Source organism: Panulirus ornatus, chromosome 55 (assembly GCF_036320965.1).
Source record: "Panulirus ornatus isolate Po-2019 chromosome 55, ASM3632096v1, whole genome shotgun sequence".
In the NCBI taxonomy this organism is placed as follows: Eukaryota; Metazoa; Arthropoda; class Malacostraca; order Decapoda; family Palinuridae; genus Panulirus; species Panulirus ornatus.
Genome location: NC_092278.1, coordinates 13,772,298 through 13,795,822, shown reverse-complemented (window position 1 = coordinate 13,795,822; position 23,525 = coordinate 13,772,298). Strand labels below are relative to the sequence as shown.

At 40.4% G+C, this 23,525-nt stretch overlaps 1 protein-coding gene across 1 annotated transcript in view; it reads left to right on the top strand.

The window, feature by feature from the left end:
* LOC139765462 (RNA-binding protein NOB1) overlaps positions 1-23,525 on the top strand; it is a 249,024-nt gene that overhangs the window by 51,560 nt on the left and 173,939 nt on the right. The window contains exon 4 of the mRNA XM_071692836.1: positions 12,706-13,152. Coding sequence (XP_071548937.1) covers positions 12,706-13,152 — 447 coding nt within the window. The remainder of the gene's footprint in view (positions 1-12,705; positions 13,153-23,525) is intronic.

The following is a 23,525-nucleotide window of genomic DNA, read 5'->3' as shown; positions in this document are numbered from 1 at the left end:
CTTGCTTGTATCAGCACCACTTCCCGAAGTACCTTCCTGAACCACTCTCACAGCTTTGTTTATTCTCACCTTTTGTCATTGTACATTCAGTCTCTCATAGTATTTCTTCACACAAGTCTCTTTTCCAACCTCTTTTACTGTTACCACTCTCTTCCCACCCTTAATGTTTCCCCTTTTCTGAAAACCTTTACAAATATTCACTTTTGCCCCCACAAAGTAATGATCAGACATCCCACTAGCTGCCCCTTTCAGCACATTCACACCTAAATGTCTCTTTTGCACTTTTGTCAATTAGTATGTAATCCAGTAATGCCCATTGACCATCATTCCTTCTCACATACATATACTTGTGCTTGTCCCTCTTTTTAAACCATTCGTTTCTGGTCACTAGCCTCTTCTCAGCAAACGACTCTGCAAGCTGTTCACCATTTTCATTCATGCAACTGAATGCCTCATGCCCTCCAGTTATACCCTCAACTGCTACATTTCTCATCCATCAACTGTTGACACACTCATGCATTTACTACCAAAACACTTGCCTCTCATAATCTTCCATTTCATGACTTGCATGTGCTGATAATTGCCCTTCTTTTGCAATCCACTTTCATTTTTAACCACATCAGTCTAGAGGTCACTTCCTTACGCTCTTTCACATATTCCCACAACTCCTGCATCAGTAGTAGTGCTACCCCTTCCCTTGCTCTTGCCCTCACACCAACCCCAGACTTTACCCCTAAGACATTTCCAAATCATTCTTCTCCTTTACACTTGAGCTTTGTTTCACTGAGAGCCAGAACATCCAGGTTTCTTTCTTCAAACATTTATCAAATCTATCCTTTATTCTCTTCTTGGTTACATCCATATTCATTCAGATACCCCAGCCTGGGTGTTTGAGGATGATGAGCACTCCCCTCTTAGCTGCTTCTGTTCCATCGTTTAGAAACTGGAATACAAGAAAGGGGAGGGTTCCAGCCCCCACTCTTCCTCCTAGTTGCCTTTTATGCCACGACGGGATTGCAGAGGTAGAACTCTTTCTCCCCAACCCCATGGATATAGTTCCATTATTTTTTCATACATAATTGCTGTTTGCAGTGTTAGCAAAGCAGCACTAGAAATAATTGAAGGAAGGCCACATCTGCTCATATCCATTCTCCAGCTGTCATGTGTAATGCACTGAAACCACAGCTCCCTATTCACAACTGGGCCCCACAGACCTTTCCATGGTTTACTCTGGATGATACACATACCCTGGTCCAGTCCACAGATAGCATGTCAACCCTAGTATACCATATAATTCCAGTTCACACTGTCTTGTACACACCTTGCACCATCCAGCATGTTCAGGTCTCCATCACTCAAATATTTTTCACTCCATCTTTCCATCTTCAGGTCAGTCTCCCGGTTCTCCTTGTTCCCTCCGCTTCTGACACATATATCCTCTTTGTCAATCTTTCCTCGCCCTTTCTGTCTCTATATCTATAGCTTTTCAGCACGCCTTCCTCTGTTCTCTCAACCACACTCTTTTTATTGCCACACATCTCTCTTACCCTTTCATGACATACCTGATCAAACCACCTACCACTGCATATTGTCCTCACACCTTTCACTTCCAACACATCCACCTTCCTCTGCAAAGCCTTATCAATAGCCCATGCCTTGCATTCATATGATATTGTTAGGACTACTATTCCCTTCAAATGTACTCATTTTGGACCTCCCAGATAGTGTTCTCTCTTCTTCACATGTTCTCCAATACTCTCAGAACCTTCGCCCCCTCTCCCACCCTATGACTTACTTCTGCTTCCATGGTTCCATTCACTGCTGTCACCCCTCCCAGATATCAAAAACGCTTCATTTCCTCCAAATTTTCTCCATTCAGACTCAAACCCCAACTTGTCCCTTAACCGTGCTGAATGTCATAACCTTGCTTTTATTCGCATTCACTCTCAACTTTCTCCTTTCACACACACTTCCAAACTCAGTCACCAACTTCTCTAGTTTCACTCAAGTCTGCCACTAGTGCTCTATCATCAGCAAACAACAGCTAACATTTCCTGGGCCCTCTTATCCCCCACAGACTGAATACTCACCCCCTCTCTTTAAGACTCTTGAATTTACCTTCCTCACCACCCGATCCATAAACATATTGAACAACTGTGGTAACATCACACACCACTGTCGCAGACCAACCTTTTCTTAGAGCTATTCACTCTTCTATCTTCCTACTCGTACATATGCCTTTCATCCTTGATAAAGTCTTCACTACCTCTAGCAGCTTTCCTCCTACACAGTATATTTTTCCTCCTACACAGTATATTTTTAAGGCCTTCCACAAAGCACCTTTTATCAATCCTATCATAAGCCTTCTCTAGATCCATAAATGCCACATCGAAACCCATCTATTTTTCTGATTATTTCTCCCACATTCTTCAAGCAAACACCTGATCCACACATCCTCTCACACTTCTGAAACCACAAAGCTCCTCCCCAATCTGATGCTCTGTGCATGCCTTCACCCTCTCAGTATATACCTCCCATACAACTTAACAGGTATACTCAAGAAACTCATTCCTCTGTAGTGTGAACACTCACCAATATCCCTATGCCTGTATATAATGGCACTGTACATGCATTCTACTAATCCTCATGCACAATGAAAATCCTTACCAAGCAATCAACAACACAGTCACCTCCTTTCTTAATAGATTCAGCTGTAATACTATCCACTCCAGCCACCTTATCCCATTTTATCGTCCGCATGGCTTTCATCACCTCTTCTCTCTTCACCAAACCACTGTCCATGACTCGCTTTGCACACCACACTGACCAAAACTCCCTACATCTACAATCTTTTATTTAATTTTATTTATTTATTATACTTTGTTGCTTTCTCCCGCATTAGCAAGGTACCGCAAGGAAACAGATGAAAGAATGGCCCAACCCATCCACATGCACATGTATATACATAATTGCCCTCACACGCACATATACATACCTATATATTTCAACGTATACATGCATATTATCCCTGGGGATAGGGGATTAAGAATACTTCCCATGTATTCCCTGCGTGTCGTAGAAGGCGACTAAAAGGGAGGGAGCGGGAGGCTGGAAATCCTCCCCTCTCGTTTTTTTTTATTTTCCAAAAGAAGGAACAGAGGGGGCCAGGTGAGGATATTCCAAAAAAGGCCCAGTCCTCTGTTCTTGACGCTACCTCGCTGGTACGGGAAATGGCGAATAGTTTAAAAGAAAGAAAAAAGATACATACATATACATACGCAGACATATACATACAAACACATGCACATATTCATACGTATAGGGGATAGGGGAGAAAGAATGCTTCCCACGCATTCCTCACGTGTCGTAGAAGGCGACTAAAGGGGACGGGAGCGGGGGGCTAGAAACCCTCCCCTCCTTGTATTTTAACTTTCTAAAAGGGGAAACAGAAGAAGGAGTCACGCGGGGAGTGCTCATCCTCCTCGAAGGCTCAGATTGGGGTGTCTAAATGTGTGTGGATGTAACCAAGATGAGAAAAAAGGAGAGATAGGTAGTATGTTTGAGGAAAGGAACCTGGATGTTTTGGCTCTGAGTGAAACGAAGCTCAAGGGTAAAGGGGAAGAGTGGTTTGGGAAAGTCTTGGGAGTAAAGTCAGGGGTTAGTGAGAGGACAAGAGCAAGGGAGGGAGTAGCACTACTCCTGAAACAGAGTATGTGATAGAGTGTAAGAAAGTAAACTCTCGATTGATATGGGTAGAACTGAAAGTTGATGGAGAGAGATGGGTGATTATTGGTGCATATGCACCTGGGCATGAAAAGAAAGATCATTAGAGGCAAGTGTTTTGGGAGCAACTGAATAAATGTGTTAGTGGTGTTGATGCACGAGACCTGGTTATAGTGATGGGTGATTTGAATGCAAAGGTGAGCGAGTAATGTGGCAGTTGAGGGAAGAATTGGTATACATGGGGTGTTCAGTGTTGTAAATGGAAATGGTGAAGAGCTTGTAGATTTATGTGCTGAAAAAGGACTGGTGATTGGGAATACGTGGTTTAAAAAGAGAAATATACAAGAGTATACATATGTAAGAAGAGAGATGGCCAAAGAGCATTATTGGATTACGTGTTAATTGATAGGCGCGCGAGAGAGATTTTTGGATGTTAATGTGCTGAGAGGTGCAACTGGAAGGATGTCTGATCATTATCTTGTGGAGGCGAAGGTGAAGATTTGTAGAGGTTTTCAGAAAAGAAGAGACAATGTTGGGGTGAAGAGAGTTGTGAGAGTAAGTGAGCTTGAGAAGGAGACTTGTGTGAGGAAGTACCAGGAGAAACTGAGTACAGAATGGAAAAAGGTGAGAACAAAGGAGGTAAGGGGAGTGGGGGAGGAATGGGATGTGTTTAGGGAAGCAGTGATGGCTTGTGCAAAAGATGCTTGTGGCATGAGAAGCATGGGAGGTGGACAGATTAGGAAGGTTAGTGAGTTGTGGGATGAAGAAGTAAGATTATTAGTGAAAGAGAAGAGAGAGGCATTTGGACAATTTTTGCAGGGAAATAATGCAAATGAGTGGGAGATGTATAAAAGAAAGAGGCAGGAGGTCAAGAGAAAGGTGCAAGAGGTGAAAAAGAGGGCAAATGAGAGTTGGGGTGAGAGAGTTTCATTAAATTTTAGGGCGAATAAAAAGATGCTTGTATAGTGCCATTGTACAAAGGCAAAGGGGATAAGAGTGAGTGCTCAAATTACAGAGGTATAAGTTTGTTGAGTATTCCTGGTAAATTATATGGGAGGGTATTGATTGAGAGGGTGAAGGCATGTACAGAGCATCAGATTGGGGAAGAGCAGTGTGGTTTCAGAAGTGGTAGAGGATGTGTGGATCAGGTGTTTGCTTTGAAGAATGTATGTGAGAAATACTTAGAAAAGCAAATGGATTTGTATGTAGCATTTATGGATCTGGAGAAGGCATATGATAGAGTTCATAGAGATGCTCTGTGGAAGGTATTAAGAATATATGGTGTGGGAGGAAAGTTGTTAGAAGCAGTGAAAAGTTTTTATCGAGGATGTAAGGCATGTGTACGTGTAGGAAGAGAGGAAAGTGATTGGTACTCAGTGAATGTAGGTTTGCGGCAGGGGTGTGTGATGTCTCCATGGTTGTTTAATTTGTTTATGGATGGGGTTGTTAGGGAGGTAAATGCAAGAGTTTTGGAAAGAGGGGCAAGTATGAAGTCTGTTGGGGATGAGAGAGCTTGGGAAGTGAGTCAGTTGTTCGCTGATGATACAGCGCTGGTGGCTGATTCATGTGAGAAACTGCAGAAGCTGGTGACTGAGTTTGGTAAAGTGTGTGGAAGAAGAAAGTTAAGAGTAAATGTGAATAAGAGCAAGGTTATTAGGTACAGTAGGGTTGAGGGTCAAGTCAATTGGGAGGTGAGTTTGAATGGAGAAAAACTGGAGGAAGTGAAGTGTTTTAGATATCTGGGAGTGGATCTGGCAGCGGATGGAACCATGGAAGCGGAAGTGGATCATAGGGTGGGGGAGGGGGCGAAAATTCTGGGGCCTTGAAGAATGTGTGGAAGTCGAGAACATTATCTCGGAAAGCAAAAATGGGTATGTTTGAAGGAATAGTGGTTCCAACAATGTTGTATGGTTGCGAGGCGTGGGCTATGGATAGAGTTGTGCGCAGGAGGATGGATGTGCTGGAAATGAGATGTTTGAGGACAATGTGTGGTGTGAGGTGGTTTGATCGAGTGAGTAACGTAAGGGTAAGAGAGATGTATGGAAATAAAAAGAGCGTGGTTGAGAGAGCAGAAGAGGGTGTTTTGAAGTGGTTTGGGCACATGGAGAGGATGAGTGAGGAAAGATTGACCAAGAGGATATATGTGTCGGAGGTGGAGGGAGCAAGGAGAAGAGGGAGACCAAATTGGAGGTGGAAAGATGGAGTGAAAAAGATTTTGTGTGATCGGGGCCTGAACATGCAGGAGGGTGAAAGGAGGGCAAGGAATAGAGTGAATTGGAGCGATGTGGTATACCGGGGTTGACGTGCTGTCAGTGGATTGAATCAAGGCATGTGAAGCGTCTGGGATAAACCATGGAAAGCTGTGTAGGTATGTATATTTGCGTGTGTGGACGTATGTATATACATGTGTATGGGGGGGTTGGGCCATTTCTTTCGTCTGTTTCCTTGCGCTACCTCGCAAACGCGGGAGACAGCGACAAAGTATAAAAAAAAAAAAAGTTTGTTGAGTATTCCTGGTAAATTATACGGGAGGGTATTGATTGAGAGGGTGAAGGCATGTACAGAGCATCAGATTGGGGAAGAGCAGTGTGGTTTCAGAAGTGGTAGAGGATGTGTGGATCAGGTGTTTGCTTTGAAGAATGTATGTGAGAGATACTTAGAAAAGCAAATGGATTTGTATGTAGCATTTATGGATCTGGAGAAGGCATATGATAGAGTTGATAGAGATGCTCTGTGGAAGGTATTAAGAATATATGGTGTGGGAGGCAAGTTGTTAGAAGCAGTGAAAAGTTTTTATCGAGGATGTAAGGCATGTGTACATGTAGGAAGAGAGGAAAGTGATTGGTTCTCAGTGAATGTAGGTTTGCGGAAGGGGTGTGTGATGTCTCCATGGTTGTTTAATTTGTTTATGGATGGGATTGTTAGGGAGGTGAATACAAGAGTTTTGGAAAGAGGGGCAAGTATGAAGTCTGTTGTGGATGAGAGAGCTTGGGAAGTGAGTCAGTTGTTGTTCGCTGATGATACAGCGCTGGTGACTGATTCATGTGGGAAACTGCAGAAGCTGGTGACTGAGTTTGGTAAAGTGTTGGAAGATGTAAGTTTAGATAAATGTGAAAAGAGCTAAGGTATTAGGCAGAAGCGTTTAGGGCATGTCAATAGGGAGAAGGAATGGAGAGAAAACTGAAGAGAAGTAAAGTTTGTTGAGTATTCCTGGGAAATTATACGGGAGGGTATTGATTGAGAGTGAAGGCATGTACAGAGCATCAGATTGGGGAAGAGCAGTGTGGTTTCAGAAGTGGTAGAGGATGTGTGGATCAGGTGTTTGCTTTGAAGAATGTATGTGAGAAATACTTAGAAAAGCAAATGGATTTGTATGTAGCATTTATGGATCTGGAGAAGGCATATGATAGAGTTGTAGAGATGCTCTGTGGAAGGTATTAAGAATATATGGTGTGGGAGGCAAGTTGTTAGAAGCAGTGAGAAATTTTTATCGAGGATGTAAGGTATATCTACGTGTAGGAAGAGAGGAAAGTGATTGGTTCTCACTGAATGTTGGTTTGTGGCAGGGGTGTGTGATGTCTCCATGGTTGTTTAATTTGTTTATGGATGGGGTTGTTAGGGAGGTGCATGCAAGAGTTTTGGAAAGAGGGGCAAGTATGCAGTCTGTTGTGGATGACATAGCTTGGGAAGTGAGTCAGTTGTTGTTCGCTGATAATACAGTGCTGGTGGTTGATTCATGTGAGAAACTGCAGAAGCTGGTGACTGAGTTTGGCAAAGTGTGTGAAACAAGAAAGTTGAGAGTGAATGTGAATAAGAGCAAGGTTATTAGGTACAGTAGGGTTGAGGGTCAAGTCAATTGGGAGGTAAGTTTGAATGGAGAAAAACTGGAGGAAGTGAAGTGCTTTAGATATCTGGGAGTGGATGTGGCAGCGGATGGAGCCATGGAAGTGGAAGTGAATCATAGGGTGGGGGAGGGGGCGGAAATTTTGGGAGCGTTGAAGAATGTGTGGAAGTCGAGAACATTATCTCGGAAAGCAAAACTGAATATGTTTGAAGGAATAGTGGTTCCAACAATGTTGTATGGTTGCGAGGCGTGGGCTATGGATAGAGTTGTGCGCAGGAGGGTGGATGTGCTGGAAATGAGATGTTTGAGGACAGTATGTGGTGTGAGGTGGTTTGATCGAGTAAGTAATAATAGGGTAAGAGAGATGTGTGGTAATAAAAAGAGTGTGGTTGAGAGAGCAGAAGAGGGTGTTTTGAAATGGTTTGGTCACATGATGAGAATGAGTGAGGAAAGATTGACCAAGAGGATATATGTGTCTGAGGTGGAGGGAACAAGGAGAGTTGGACCGAATTGAAGGTGGAAAGATGGAGTGAAAAAGATTTTGAGTGATCGGGGCCTGAACATGCAGGAGAGTGAAAGGCGTGCGAGGAATAGAGTGAATTGGAACGATGTGTTATACCGGGGTCGACAAGCTGTCAGTGGATTGAACCAGGGCCTTGAAGCGTATGGGGTAAACCATGGAAAGTTCTGTGGGGCCTGAATATGGAAAGGGAGCTGTGGTTTCGGTGCATTAATACATGACAGCTAGAGACTGAGTGTGAACGAATGCCCCTCACTCCAAAACTCTTGCATTCACCTCCCTAACAACCCCATCCATAAACAAATTAAACAACTATCGAGACATCATACACCCCTGCTGCAAACCAATATTCATGGGGAACCAATCACTTTCTTCCCTTCCTACTCGAACACATGTCTTACATCCACGATAAAAGCTTTTTACTGCTTCTAGCATCTTACCTCCCATACTATATACTCTTAGTACCTTCCACAGAGCATGTCTATCAACTCTATCATATGCCTTCTCCAGATCCATAAATGCTACATACAAATCCATCTGCTTTTTTAAGTATTTCTCACATACATTCTTCAGAGCAAACACCTGATCCACACATCCTCTACCACTTCTGAAACCACACTGCTCTTCCCCAATCTTATGCTCTATACATGCCTTGACCCTCACAATCAATACCTTCCCATATAATTTCCCAGGAATACTAAAAAAAACTTATACCTCTGTAATTTGAACACTCCTGACCCTCTCACTTTGCACACAACCTCGACCAAAACACCCTGTATCTCTGTCATCAAACACATTCGACAAACCTTCAAAATACTCACTCCATCTCCCTCTCACTTCACCACTACTTGTTATTACTTCCCTATTTACCCCCTTCACGGATGTTCCCATTTGTTCTCATGTCTTAATGCACTTTATTTACCTCCTTCCCAAACATCTTTTTATCCTCCCTATGATTTGATGATACTCTCTCACCCCAACTCGTATTTGCCCTCTTTTTCACCTCTTGCACCTTTCTCTTGACCTCTTGCCTCTTTCTTTTATACATCTTCCAGTCATTTGCACAATTTCCCTTCATCCAAATGCCTCTCTCTTCTCTTTCACTAACAATCATACTTCTTCATCCCACCACTCACTACCCTTTCTGATCTGCCCATCTCCCACGTTTCTCATGCCACAGGCATCTTTTGCACAAGCCATCTTTGCTTCCCTAAGTACATCCCATTCCTCCCCACCCTTATGTCATTTGCTCTCACATTTTTCCATTCTGCACTCGATCTCTCCTGGTAATTCCTCGCACAGGTCTCCTTTCCGAGCTCACTTACTCTCACCACCCTCTTCACCCCAACATTCTCTCTTTTCTGAAAATCTCTACATATCTTCACCTTTTCCTCCACAAGATAATGATCAGACATCCCTCCAGTTGCCCCTCTCAGCACATTAACATCCAAAAGTCTCCCTTTCATGCACCTATCAATTAGTACGTAATCCAATAATGCTTTCTGAGCATCTCTCCTAATTACATGCATATACTTATGTATATCTTTTTAAACCAGGTATTCCCAATCACCAATCCTTTTTCAGCACACAAATCTCCAAACTCTTCACCATTTCCATTTACAACACTGAACACCCCATGTACACCAATCATACCCTCAACTGCCACATTACTCACCTTTGCATTCAAATCACCCATCACTATAACCTGTTCTTGTGCATCAAAGCTGCTAGAACACTCACTCAGCTGCTCCCAAAACACTTGCCTCTCATGATCTTTCTTCTCAAGCCCAGGTTCATAGGCACCATAATCACCCACCTTCCTCCATCTGCTTTCAGTTTTACCCATGTCAATCTAGAGTTTACTTTCTTACACTCTATCACATACTCCCACAACTCCTGCTTCAGGAGTACTGCTACTTCTTCCTTTGCTCTTGTCCTTTCACCAACCCCTGACTTTACTCCCAAGACATTCCCAAACCACTCTTTCCCTTTACCCTTGACCTTCTTTTCACTCAGAGTCAAAACATCCAGGTTCCTTTCCACAAACATACTACCTATCTCTCCTTTTTTCTCATCTTTGTTACATCCGTACACATTTAGACACCAATCTGAGCCTTTGAGAAGGATGAGCACTCCCTGCATGACTCCCTCTTCTGTTTCCCTTTTTAGAAAGTCAAAATACAAGGAGGGGAGGGTTTCTAGCCCCCCGCTCCTGTCCCCTTTAGTCGCCTTCTATGACATGCGGGGAATGCGTGGGAAGTATTCTTTCTCCCCTAACCCCAGGGATAAGGACAGTCTTATCAAATACATTTAACATTTCTTCAAAATACTCATTCTCCTCTGTTCATCACAACCTGTTATCAGTTCCCCCTTTTATCCCCTTCACTGATGCTCCCATTTGTTCTCTTGTCTTTCAAACATTTTTTACCCACTTCTAAAACATCTTATTCTCCCAAATGTTTACTGATTCTCACTAACCCCACTCACATTTGCCCTCTTTTTCAGCCCCTTCACTTTCCTCTTGTTATCCTGCTGCTTTCTTTTATAAATCTCCAGTCATTTACAATCTTTCCCTGTAAGTACCACCCAAACACCTCTCTGTTTCCTTTCACATGCAACATTTCTTCTTAATTTCACCACTCACTACCCTTTCTAATGTGCCTACTTCCCACCCTTCATATGCCACATGCATCTCTTGCATACCTCCTTGAATACCTCCCATTACTCACACTTCCTTCACTTCATTTGCTCTTACCTTTTCCCATTCTACACTCAACCTTTGGTGGTATTTCTTCTCACAAGTCTCCTTTATAAGCTCAATTACTCTTACCACTCTCTTCTTCCCATCATTGTTTTCTCTTTTTTGAAAACCTCTACAAGTCTTCAGAAAACCTCTACAAGTCTTCACTCTCTCCTGCACAAGATATTGATAAGCCATCCCACCAGCTGCCCTCTTAGTTTATTTACATCCAAAAGTCTCTCTTTAACATGCCTATCAATTAATGTGTAATTTAGTAATGACCGTTGACCATCTCCCCTACTCACATATGAATACTTTTGTATATCTCTTTTAAACCAGGTATTCCCAGTTACCAGTCTTTTTTTAGCACACAACTCCACAAGCTCTTCACCATTTTCATTCATAACACTGAATAGCCTCAACTGCCACATTACTTACCTTCATATTTAAATCACACATCATTAATTCCTAGTCTCATGAACCAAAGCTGCTCACATATCCATCTGCTCCCAAAACTCTTGCCTCTCGTGATCTTTCTTTTCATGGCCGGGTGCATAAGCACCAGTAATCACCCATCTCTTGCCATCCATTTTCAGTTTTACCCACATCACTCTAGAATTTACTTCCTTACACTCTGTCACACACTCTTACATCCCCTGCTTCAGGAGTAGTATTGCTCCATCCTTATCTCTTGTCCTCTCACCAACCCCTGCCTTTACTCCCAAGACATTTCCAAACCATTCTTCCCCTTTACCCTTGAACTTCTTTATCACTGAGAACCAGAACATCCAGGATTCTTTCCTCAAAGATACTACCTATCTCTCCTCTCTTCTTGTCTTGGTTACATTCATGCACAGAGACACCTCAATCTGAGCCTTTAAGGAGGATGAGCACTCCCCACTTGGCTCCTTCTGTTTCGTCTTTTAGAAATTGAAATACAAAAAGGGAGGGTTCCAGTTTCCTGCTCCCACCCCCTTTAGTGGCTTGCTAGGACATGTGAGGTACACGAAGGTAGAATTCTTTCTCCCCTACCTCATAGTTATCTTTATATTTATGTTTATAAATATATTTCTTATTATTTTCTTTCCCAGAACATGCAGCTTTATCATTGATGGACTTGTAGGTATCTCTTGAAGTGGATGTGTATACAATAGGGAAAATGTGCTACAGGTTATCACACCAAGTTTTTTGTAGTCATGAACTTGTTGACATAATGTGGAAGTTCTCTTCTTCCTTCTTTTCATGTCGAGAGAAGAACATCTTTCTTTACTCATTTCCAGATAGTTACTTAGTCTTCTTGAAATCTGCAGCTTTTGATTAAAATCTTTTTTAAAAAGTTAGCAGAATTACTTTTTGTTTCTGCTCTTACAATGTGTTTTCTCTATATAAATAGGTGAGAATTTTTATGGAAGTAACTAATTTTGGCTGAAACTTTCGGAAAACTACATTATATAAAAAGCTGTTTTCATGAACCAAGTGTGGATGGAGTAAACCTTGGCAGGAAGAACGGATAAAAAGGAAGATTCCTTTCTTTTTGTTTTCAAATGTTACAAAATGTTACTGTACATTGTCATTACTTGATATAATATTTGTTCTTGAATGTACAATCCGAGTCAAAAGTTGTAAGTAGTTTCATAAATTATTGTTACTATTATTAGTTTTAAGTGTAGATATGTTTAATTATTAGAAAATTTTGCTGTGTTCAGATACATGTGAGAATAATGAATTAGCACTCTATATTTTAGTTATTAGGAACAGTAATGTTGGAAGTATGAATTTTTTCATAATTTAAGTAGGTTAAAGAATTGTTTAAAGATGTCTGAGTCAGAAGACATTCTTAGTTTAATTCTTTACTACTTTCCCCACCCACCTTGACAGTGTGAAGATTGTGAAGTCTTCCCCTCTAGCAACACTGTCACAAGTTCTTCATTTCATGATACAGCAATGAACCATTCCACTTTGTATTTTCCCAAAGACTTGAATATCTACTGGCGACATTTGATGGGATTAAATAGTTTTCTTGAGGAGTGCAGCTACATAAATGGCTTTATGCCCACAAGCAATGACTTTTTGCTTTATGCTGCTCTTGTAAAGAAATACCCTCAATTTAGCTCATTTGAAGATGTCTCAGACTCTGGTAGCTCTGAAGACTTGGAAACATCCTTTGAAAATAGGGTGTGTCCTCTTCTTTCTACCTTTCCTCATATAAAAAGATGGGCATCACATATTTCATCTTTCACTGAAGAAGAGAGGACACTATTTCCAAACTCCACTCAACCTCTTGAGGAGCTTCTTCACGACTTTGGAGAAAGAATACAGCAAATGGTAAAATCCAGTTGATATAGGTGCTTGAAGTGACTTACAATTAATAAGCAAATTGCAGCATTTTAATAGTTTTATATTTTCTGTTTCATTTCATACCTGTCTTACATTTTCCAGAGCATGTAATTTTATTGTAGTGTGCATCTATCATATGATTAGTTACAGAATCGGAATATTTATCTTTTTTTACACATATGGACAGAGCTCTATGAGCACCAAAGAAAGCACCTACTTCTCGGAGAACAAAAGACTGTTTTACTTTCATATGAGGGACATCCATGACGATTGACCTCCTGCAACCATCATGTAATGTATAAGGTCAGCAGATGCTTGATTGGAGGGACTTAATGACCATAAAGTAACCTGTTAGTCCAATGACATCTTGGTGCAGAGGTGATGTGTTGGGACATGGCTAGCCATCACCATTCATTGCATTTGATTGCTCTGGCATTATGTTTTGGCTGTCCCTGAGCTAACACAATTTTTGGTGTCATCACTTTGGCTTCTGCTCTTCTGATTTTTTTCCATATTTGATCGCCATTTTCCTCATCTTCAAGGTCACACCAGAAGAAAGATCACATTTGGTCACATCCATTCTCCAGCTTTCATGTGTAATGCTCTTCAGAATTTATGATCAGTATCTTCTTTTATTTATTCATGATTTGTAAGACACAAATTGTAAGTACAGATGTGTCATGATATAGCATGATTGGATACAACAGATTTGATGTTTTATGAGCACATAGATTACTTCCATCTTTTTGTTATTACACGAGCTATTGTAATAGAGTGCAGTCCCACTTGGTTGCTCTGTGCTGATACTGCCCATGCCATGCTAACCTCTATGTCAATTCTTTGCTAGTACTTACTGAGTAAGGATGTTTTGTTTGCCACTCGTTTAATTCTACACTTGTACCCACATGTATCAGTCAACACTATGTGTCCTGTAAATAATTCTATATCAAGTGAAATTCAAAAGAGTAAGGGACCTTTAACTTGGAGGAAAAGAATAGAATACTGGATGAACTTGAACATAGGTCTGGCACTTCAGCACTTGTTTGCTCTTCTGGATTTAATGATTGCAGCATCTTTACAATCAGGCTGGTAAATCAGCAGTTGCTCGCCATCCTGGGGTTACTGATAGTAACATTTTTACCATCAGTTGTTGGCTGAAGTGAATCAAACAGTGTAGCCTGTTCTCAGCCAACTTTTTGATTGGTACAGCAAAACCCTGAAATATGCCTAAATATGCCAAAATTGGCAGAAAGTAGCTGAAATACACCAGGATGACAGTAGCAAATGCCATCCATATCATCTAAGTTTTGTTCAAATGAGGTGGTAGAATGATGTTTGATGTATAAAAAGATTCATAGCTGGTGAAAGATAGAATAATTACCATATTGTATAATCTTCCAAAGAATTTTCCGATTTAGGGCAAATGAAGCAGTCTGGGCAAACTTCTTCCATGGACTCCTAAATAGCAATAATTACATTGATGTATGTGACAGCTCAGAAAACTAGTGATAAAGTGTGAAAGTAAATATTTCCTATAATGAACTTTAAGAGGTCAGGGTAAGTAATAAGATGTTTCCTTATTACTAGGTAGAGTGCCTGAGTTGGGCAAACTGCTATGTTTATGCGTACTGGTATGTGTGGGATGTAGTGAGTAACACAGGTTTTTGTGTAATTAATGTGGCGGAGTGAGATAACTATTGTCACTAACAACTTGACAACTCCATTACTGACTTAAATTTTCTGTATTTTCAAGTCAGAGGTGGTAGGGGTTGGTTCTGTTACATTTAAATGGAATGTTTGGTTTCTGGTTTCTTCTTTCTCTGAGAAGAAATCTGGAGAAGGATTCTCAAACTGACTGGCTTTTATAGTTTGATGACTAGTTGTCCTAAAGTGGGTAAAGAAACATGGTGAAATAGGATGCCAATTCCTTAACAAGGTTGCTCTAGTCTCAGAGGATCATCACCTTTTAGGAGGGATCTGTCATTCAATATTTGTTGTTATTGAATCTTCACATTAGAATTATCTTCAATTACACGATATATATACAGGTTGAGGATCCCTAATCCGAAAATCCTAAATCTGAAATGCTCTAAAATCCATAAATTTTTGAGCAGCATCATGATGTTACAAGTGGAAACCACACCTGACCTCACTTGCCCATGCTGGGCTCTGTTGCTTTGTTGATGCCACTTTGTTACTAATCACTGTTACCACCAGATCTACATGCATTACTCACTGTGTTTTTTGCTTATTCTCTGCTCTAATATTGTTGAAAATGACCAATAGTGAAATAAAGGAAATAGCTGAAATGGTTCTGAATCATGGTGATTATAAGAGATGTTGAGGATGACTTTGTTACACTGCAGAAAAAGTGCCTATAGATGACATGGCAAAAATTTGTGATGGCCTTATGGAAGGACTAGAACAGCATACATTCATAACAGAACAAGAAATCATATCAGTTAATAAAATCAGAGAGAGACTCCCAAGACAAAAACCATTGTTAATGAGGCAGATAACTGGAGGAAACATTTTAAAAATCTATTTAAAAAGCTGAGGTTGCAACACCTTAGCTTTCTGATGGTTCAGTGTTACACAAACTTTCTTTCATATGCAAGATTATCAAAAATATTGTATGAATTACCTTCAGGCTATGTGTATAAGGTGTATTGAAACATAAATGGATTTTGTGTTAATACTTAAGTCCTATCTCCAAGATATCTCATTATCTATTATCCATCATGTGGAAAGCAGGATGGAATGGAAACACATGGGTTAGAGCTGAGTCATACCTCAATGTATTGACTGTTCATTGGTCTTCCTCAGGAGATACTGATTCCAGCATTTGGCAGGACCATATTCCCCAGCAAGTGATGGTCACCTGGTTGGATGCCTTGATGTGTCATTTTCTGATTGGATTGCTTGGCCTGCTACCTCTTTATGTTCACAATGATCTCCACTGCCTGACATGACAACAGAGGAAACCAGACCTTGTGTTAACATTTTATTTGGTAACGATGGAAGCCGCATTTAATATCTTTCTTATTTGTTTGCTTAGGCCCTCGTGCAGTATTCTCACCTACTGAATTGTGATTCCACCCTCATAATTATTATCAAGGTATGCCTGAATGTGAGTGGATGTAAGCAAGATGAGAAGAAAGGAGAGATAGGTAGTATGTTTGAGGAAAGAAACCTGGATGATCTGTCTCTGAATGATATGAAGCTCAAGGGTAAATGGGAAGAATGGTTTGGAAAAGTCTTGAGAGTAAAGTCAGGGGTTGGTGAGAGGACAAGAGCTAAGGAAGGAGTACCATTGCTCCTGAAGCATGAGTTGTGGGAGTGTGTGATAGAGTGTAAGGAAGTAAATTCTAGATTGATGTGGGTAAAACTGAAAGTGGATGGAGAGAGATGGGTGATTATTGGTGCTTATGCACCTGGTCATGAGAAGAAAGATCATGAGAAGCAAGTATTTTGGGAGCAGCTAAGTGAGTATGTCAGCTGCTTTGGTTTACGAGATCAGCTATTAGTGATGGGTGATTTAAAGGTGAAGGTGATTAATGTGGCCATTGAGGGTATAATAGGTGTACATGGGGTATTTTATGTTGTAAATAGAAATGGTGAAGAGCTCGTTGATTTGTGTGCAGAAAAAGGATTGGTGATTGGGAATACCTGGTTTAAAAAGAGAGTTGTATATATGTATGTGAGTAGGAGAGATAGTCAAAGGGCATCATTAGATTTTGTGTTAATTGATATGCATGTAAAAGAGAGACTTTTGGATGTTAATGTCCTGAGATTATGTATTTACAGCAGGATGGACTGGAGGTGAAGGTGAAGATTTGTAGAGGTTTTTCAAAAAGAAGAGAGTGGCAAGAGTAAGTGAGCTTGGAAAGGAGACCTGTGTGAGGAAGTACCAGGAAAGATTAAGCGTAAAGTGGCAAAGGGTGAGAGCAATTGATGTGAGGGGAGTGGGTGAGAAGTAGGATGTATTTAGGGAAGCAGTGATGGCATGTGTAAAAGATGCATGTGGCATGAGATCGGTGGGATGTGGGCAGATCAGAGAGGGTAGTGAGTGGTGGGATGAAGAAGTAAAGTTGTTAGTGTAGTGAAAGAGAAGAGAGATGTTTGGATGATACTGACAAGGAAGGAGTGCTAATGACTGGGAGGTGTATAAGAGAAAGCATCAGGAGGTCAAGAGGAAGGTGCAAGGGTTGAAAAAGAGGGCAAATGAGAGTTGGGGTGAGAGGGCATCGTTAAACTTTAGGGAGAATGAATAGATGTTTTGGAAGGAGGTATATAATGTGTGTAAGACAAGAGAACAAGTGGGAACATTGGTGAAGGAGGCAAGGGGTAAGTGAAAACAGGTAGTGATGAAATAAGGAGATGGAGTGAGTATTTTGATGGTTCGTTGAATGTGTTTGGTGATAGAGTGGCAGATGTAGGGTGTTTTGGTCAGGGTGGTGTACAGAATGAGAGGGCCTCAGAATCTTTGAGGGATGATGACCAGACATTAGTGAGATAGAATATCACCAGTGGATCTCGCCTTATGGAAACCATACTGGTAATGAGAGAGAAAACTATGATTTTCGAGGTGTTTAAGTCAGGGGATTCAAAGACTTTGGAAATGGTGGATGTCAAAGCAATATGACGATAGTTAGAGGGGTTAGAATGGTCACCTTTTTTCAGATATGGGATGTATCAAAGCATGCTTTCAAGGAGATGGAAAAGTTTTTAAACAGATACGGAACAGCCGATCAAGCACCGGTGCAATTTCAGAGGCACACTCTTTCAGCACACAGGGGTGCATGCCATCAGGACTATAGGCCTTGCTTGTTTCCAGAGAGAGAAGTGCTTTTCAGACAGTCCAAAAAGGGATTATGGGAAGGAGCATAGGATTAGTAAGAGGAGCATTAGGGGGTGAAGGAATATTAGAGTCATCCAAGGTGGAGTTAGAGGAGATATGGGAACCAAAGAAAGTTGCTTTGTTTATCGGACAGCCAGCTACAATACCGTCAGAGCAGAAAAGTGAAGGGAAGGTAGAGTGACAGAAGTTGTTACAGATTCCCTTAGCTAAAGACCAGAAAGACCCATCAATGGATGACGAGGAGAGGTTATTGCATTTCCTTTGAATAAAGGAACCCTTTGCCTCATGTATAAAGTGCTTACAGTGATAATGGACTGTGATAAAACTGAATAGGAGCTAGAGGAAGGAGAGTTTTTCCAAGCCTGATATGTTAGATCCCTTACCTGAATGTCCTCAGAACAAGAACGGTTGAATTATGGATTGGATGAATAGGTCCTCTTGGAGGGAGAGGGGAGAAATGCTTCCATTCCCACAAGAATAACATCTGATATGTGTTTGGCAGAGACAGAAGTATCACCACATAAAAGACAGTAGTTTACTCAAGGAAAGTCAGAAAAGAAGTTATATAAGTTATTCCAGTCAGCTTTGTTCAGGTGCCAGTATTTATGCTTAGAAGGGGCTGCTGGAGGGGGAGGAGCCATTAGAATAGATATATTTATGAGAGTTTGATCAGGTGAACCAATTGGGGATGAGATTATGTATTTACAGCAGGATGGACTGGAGGTGAAAAACAAATCCAGAATATTAGGCGAGTGGTCATACTGGTCAGGAATATGGGTAGGGTGGGAGATAATTTGTTTGGCTGTACAGTACCACTGTATAAAGGCAAAGGGGATAAAGGTGAGTGTTCAAACTGCAGAGGCATAAGTTGTTGAGTATACCTAGTAAATTGTATGGGAGGGTATTGATTGAGAGGGTGAAGGCATGTACAGAGCATAAGACTGGAGCTGTGTGGTTTCAGAAGTGGTAGCAGATGAGTGGACCAGGTGTTTACTTTGAAGAATGTGTGTGAGAAATACTTAGAAAAACATATGGAATTTTAGATGACATGGCTCTGGAAAAGGCATATGATAGGCTTGATAGAGATACTTTGTGGAAGGTCTTAAGAATATATGGTGTGGAAGGTAAGCTATTAGAAGCAGCGAGAAGTTTTTATCATGGGTGTAAGGCATATGTAAGAGTAGGAAGAGAGGAGAGTGATTGGTTCCCAGTAAAAGTAGGTGTGCAGCAAGGAGGTGTATTGTCACCATGGTTGTTTAATTTGTTTATGGATGGGATGGTTAGAGAGGTATATGCTAGAGTTTTGGTGAGAGTTGAGTATTCAGTCTGTTGGGGGTGAGAAGGCTTAGGAAGTCAGTGAGTTGTTTGCTGATGATAAAGCACTGGTGGCTGATTCTAGTGAGAAACTGCAGACATTTGTCACTGGGTTTAGAAAAGTGAATGAAAGGAGAAAGTAGAGAGTAAATGTGAATAAAAACAAGGTTGCTAGGTTCAACAGGGTTGAGGGACAAGTTAGTTGGGGTGTAAGTTTGTATGGAGAAAAATCTGAGGAAGTAAAGTGTTTCAGATATCTGGGAGTGGACTTGGCCATGAATGGAACCATGGAAGTGGAATTGAGTCATAGGATGGGGAAGTGGGTGAATATTTGAATGACCTTAAACATATTGTTTACATTTCTACTGAAAGACAGTATCATATCAGTTGGTGTAAAAAATTTTCAGACTTTTCTGAGAGATACTGAAGAATCTGTTATAACTGGATTACTACATTTAGAATATTTCCCTAGTCTGTTTAAAAACAGGAATAAAAACAATAACACTAGCTTTATGTAATAGTGCTTTACAGGAGCCTTTGTTTGTGGGATTCAAAGTTAATGTATCCCCCCCCCACGGAGTAGATATTCAAAATCATTATTCTAAAGAAACCTGTAAGTTTCCCATCTCAGCCAAAATGGTAAACGTGAAAGGTCTTGGATCTTTTACCATCTTTAAGCATTACAGGCAGTGTAGTGCCACAAAGTTTTCTTTGGAAGACTATTTCTCTTAGCTTTGGATCAGGAGTAAAAGCAGTTGAAATTGTGCTATGTCTAAACATAAAGACCTTCTTTTGTTTGAAGATTGTCTTTTATATGTGAAAATTTATCTACACGTAAAGTCTCTGATGAGAAATGAAATGGGTGAACCTTGGAATAAATGCCTTTTAAAACTGGCCTAAAATTTTCCTTGTTGGATCATAATTCTTTGTATTCACTCAGTATTCATAGCGAATATCTTCATCTCTTGGAAATTTACTTAGAAAAATATTTATTTGTTTTTATCTAGGCTTCCATTTTTACTTTTCCTGCAAGGAATGTTTCTAGTCAGATCAAAGTGTTGGTATTTTATTTTTCATATCCTAGGAAGTCTACTAGAGCTAATGATGTAAGGTATGTGACACCTACAATGCAGTTTTTAAGGAACCTCTCAGTAGATGAGATTAATAAGAGGGATCTTTGGCATTCAGTAGACACCTTCCTTTGCTGATATCTCTGGATTTGGTTGACCACTCTTGTGTGGCTTTGGATATACTGCTTTTAGAAGAGGATGAGACTTTATGGGGATCAAATCATCAGTAATGATGAGTTTTACTTTGATTTGATTTTCCTTTTAGTCAAGCTCTACTTTTCCAGCAGGTATGTTCTCAGATGTTCATTTGCTCTGCTTTTAGGTGGAAAATGTAGGTTTTGAAGAATGAAAAAGTCATTTTTTCTACCATAAGCAGAGCTGTATGAGCATGCATTTAGTTATCCCTTTTTTCCTGTCTTTTCTTGAGACACAGTCACCAGTGGTCAGGTGATAAATTGTGGAGGCTAACTGTGACCCTCCATATATCTTATGCAGTGTAATACCACAAGCCTAGTAGGGTACTCCAAGGTTTTAGGACCCTGTGAAGAAGCATCTGCTGGCCTCTTGTGTTTCCTAATGGTCAAAGGATGAGAATTCTCATTGATACATCTCATTTAAGGGGGTAAAATGAATTTGATCACCATCAGGCATGTTCTCTCTCAAATGTTCAGAGGGCTTTGTCAGTAGTTGACAGATTGGTTTTCATCCTTCAAAACCTGCATCTTTTGAAAAGTTTTCCACTTTTATTGTATTGATTAGCTTTTAAGTACTGTTCTCTGTTTGCTTAACATTTGATTAATTTTTTTTTTCAGAGGGTGATTCCCTTGATTATTAGTTTTTAGAGCTGCATTTTGCTTAATTTTGTTAGTATGTTAGATGTAACATTATTGTTGGTATTTCTGTTGTGTGTATGTAAAGATTAGTACACAGTATTTCAGCATTTTTTTTCTTTGGTGTGTAGTAGTTGTTTTGAAACATATACTAAATAGAATTGACTGATCTGTATGGTATTATTTTTTATATCGTTTGAAAAGTTGCAGGCTATTGAGTTTTTGTTAAAGTATTACCATGGAAAATGGTAGCATTGTCAGAGGTGCCAGTTTTAACATAAATGTATTTCGCTTGTTGCATACTGCTATAATTTTTTAGACTTGCTAATTCTGAGGTATACGATCAGAGTGATCTTTATTAATTACAACATAGTTGAAAGTTAAACATATTAGAGAACAGTTTCTGTTTTTCCAGACTGAATTTAAGGGTCAGATTTTATTTTGTTTTATTTTCTTTTGATTTATCTGTTCTTAAACTTTATGTGGTTCCTCCATAAGTTAGGTGATGTGTTCCTGGAAATCACAACTTACAGGTTAATCAGATAGTGGATCTTATTTTACCCATTAGATTCAGTGGTAGGAGGTGAAATTCTAGGGGAGATTTCTGAACCTTATTTTCCCACAAAATGTTAGGAAAATGTTTAGAAACATACAGGTCAGTTCATGTATTGTATTAACACGAACTCTTTAACTCCTCTATATGTATATCTATACAAGGCGAGGCAGGCAACTCCTCTAGATGTAAGTTGTAGCACTAAGTTTGTTACCTTTACTTCAGGGCTGCCTTCCTTGCCTGGGTGGTTTGCAAGTTGGCAGTGCATGATGATTTCTCCCCACAGTTATTCACCAGTCATGCCAATGACAGCACATTCTTGTGAGTTTTCTAGGAAGGAAACTGAGTGACTTGTTGCTAGATTTGGAGGACTAGGCAGATTATCCTGTGTTTGACAATGATGATCTGTCTTTGAATTGTAAGGAGAGTGATTTTATGACACTGACTTTTCCACCATTGAAAATTGAGCAAAATGAGGTTGGAGAAAGTGCTTCTAGCACAAGTAATATTACGGTGGTGTTACTTGCACTCATTGAGCTTTGAAAACTCTGCTGTTGACTGGTGCACTTGGTAATTTTTTCCTGATATAAAAAGAATCAACAATCTCATTGATTATAACAAGGAAAGAATTATAAGGCAAAACATGATATTGATCAGTAATCAGTTTTTCGGTATAGGTAAAATAAATGTTAAGATATGTGTATTGGCAACTCACTGGACATGGAAACCTTAGTCTTGCAATTTTCAATGTGTTGTACTGATGTATCAACGAAACTTTTGTGTATTATAGTCTGTTTAAGTGTTATTGTGTGTGTCTGATGCTTGTTCCCTCTGAGAACTTCCATCAAGAGGATGGCCGTGGTAAAAGAGTCTCCACTCATCCTTGTCCTTACATGCCCCTCTCACGTACACTATTCCATGATTTCTTTCACCATTTCTCTCCCTCCAGCACTCTTCCACTCTATCTCCCCATATCACAGGTGGCCTTCCTCTCACACCAAACTCTATAATTTTACTATCCTACACTCTTCTTGTAAACTCCCCATCGTGCATTCTTTGCTCATGCCCAAGCATCCCCAAAGTATTTCATTTCACACACTTTGCCACTTCACAGTTTATTCCTTTTGCATTCCCTGCTGTACCACATCTCTTCCCTCTCCCTAATTTCTTTCTTCATTCCATCTAGTCATAACCAGTCATAACCATGTGCTTCTCACATATTGCTCATTTTCACAGGATGGATTCTTGATCTGGTAACTCATTCCATGTTCAAGGTTCAACAGCATAGCTCATGGTTGGAAGGACTATGCTGTCCCTTGATCCTCACTTCCATACTTACACATCTCTTCTTACTATCATTAATATAATACTTAATCGCTGTTTCCCTCATCAGCAAGGTAGCACCAGGAAACAGACAAAGAACAGACTATCCACTCATTTGCACACACACAAACTTGTATATATATATATTTTTTTTTTTTTTTTTTTTTTATACTTTGTCGCTGTCTTCCGCGTTTGCGAGGTTTTTTTTTTTTTTTTTTTTTATACTTTGTCGCTGTCTCCCGCGTTTGCGAGGTAGCGCAAGGAAACAGACGAAAGAAATGGCCCAACCCCCCCCCCCATACACATGTACATACACACGTCCACACACGCAAATATACATACCTACACAGCTTTCCATGGTTTACCCCAGACGCTTCACATGCCTTGCTTCAATCCACTGACAGCACGTC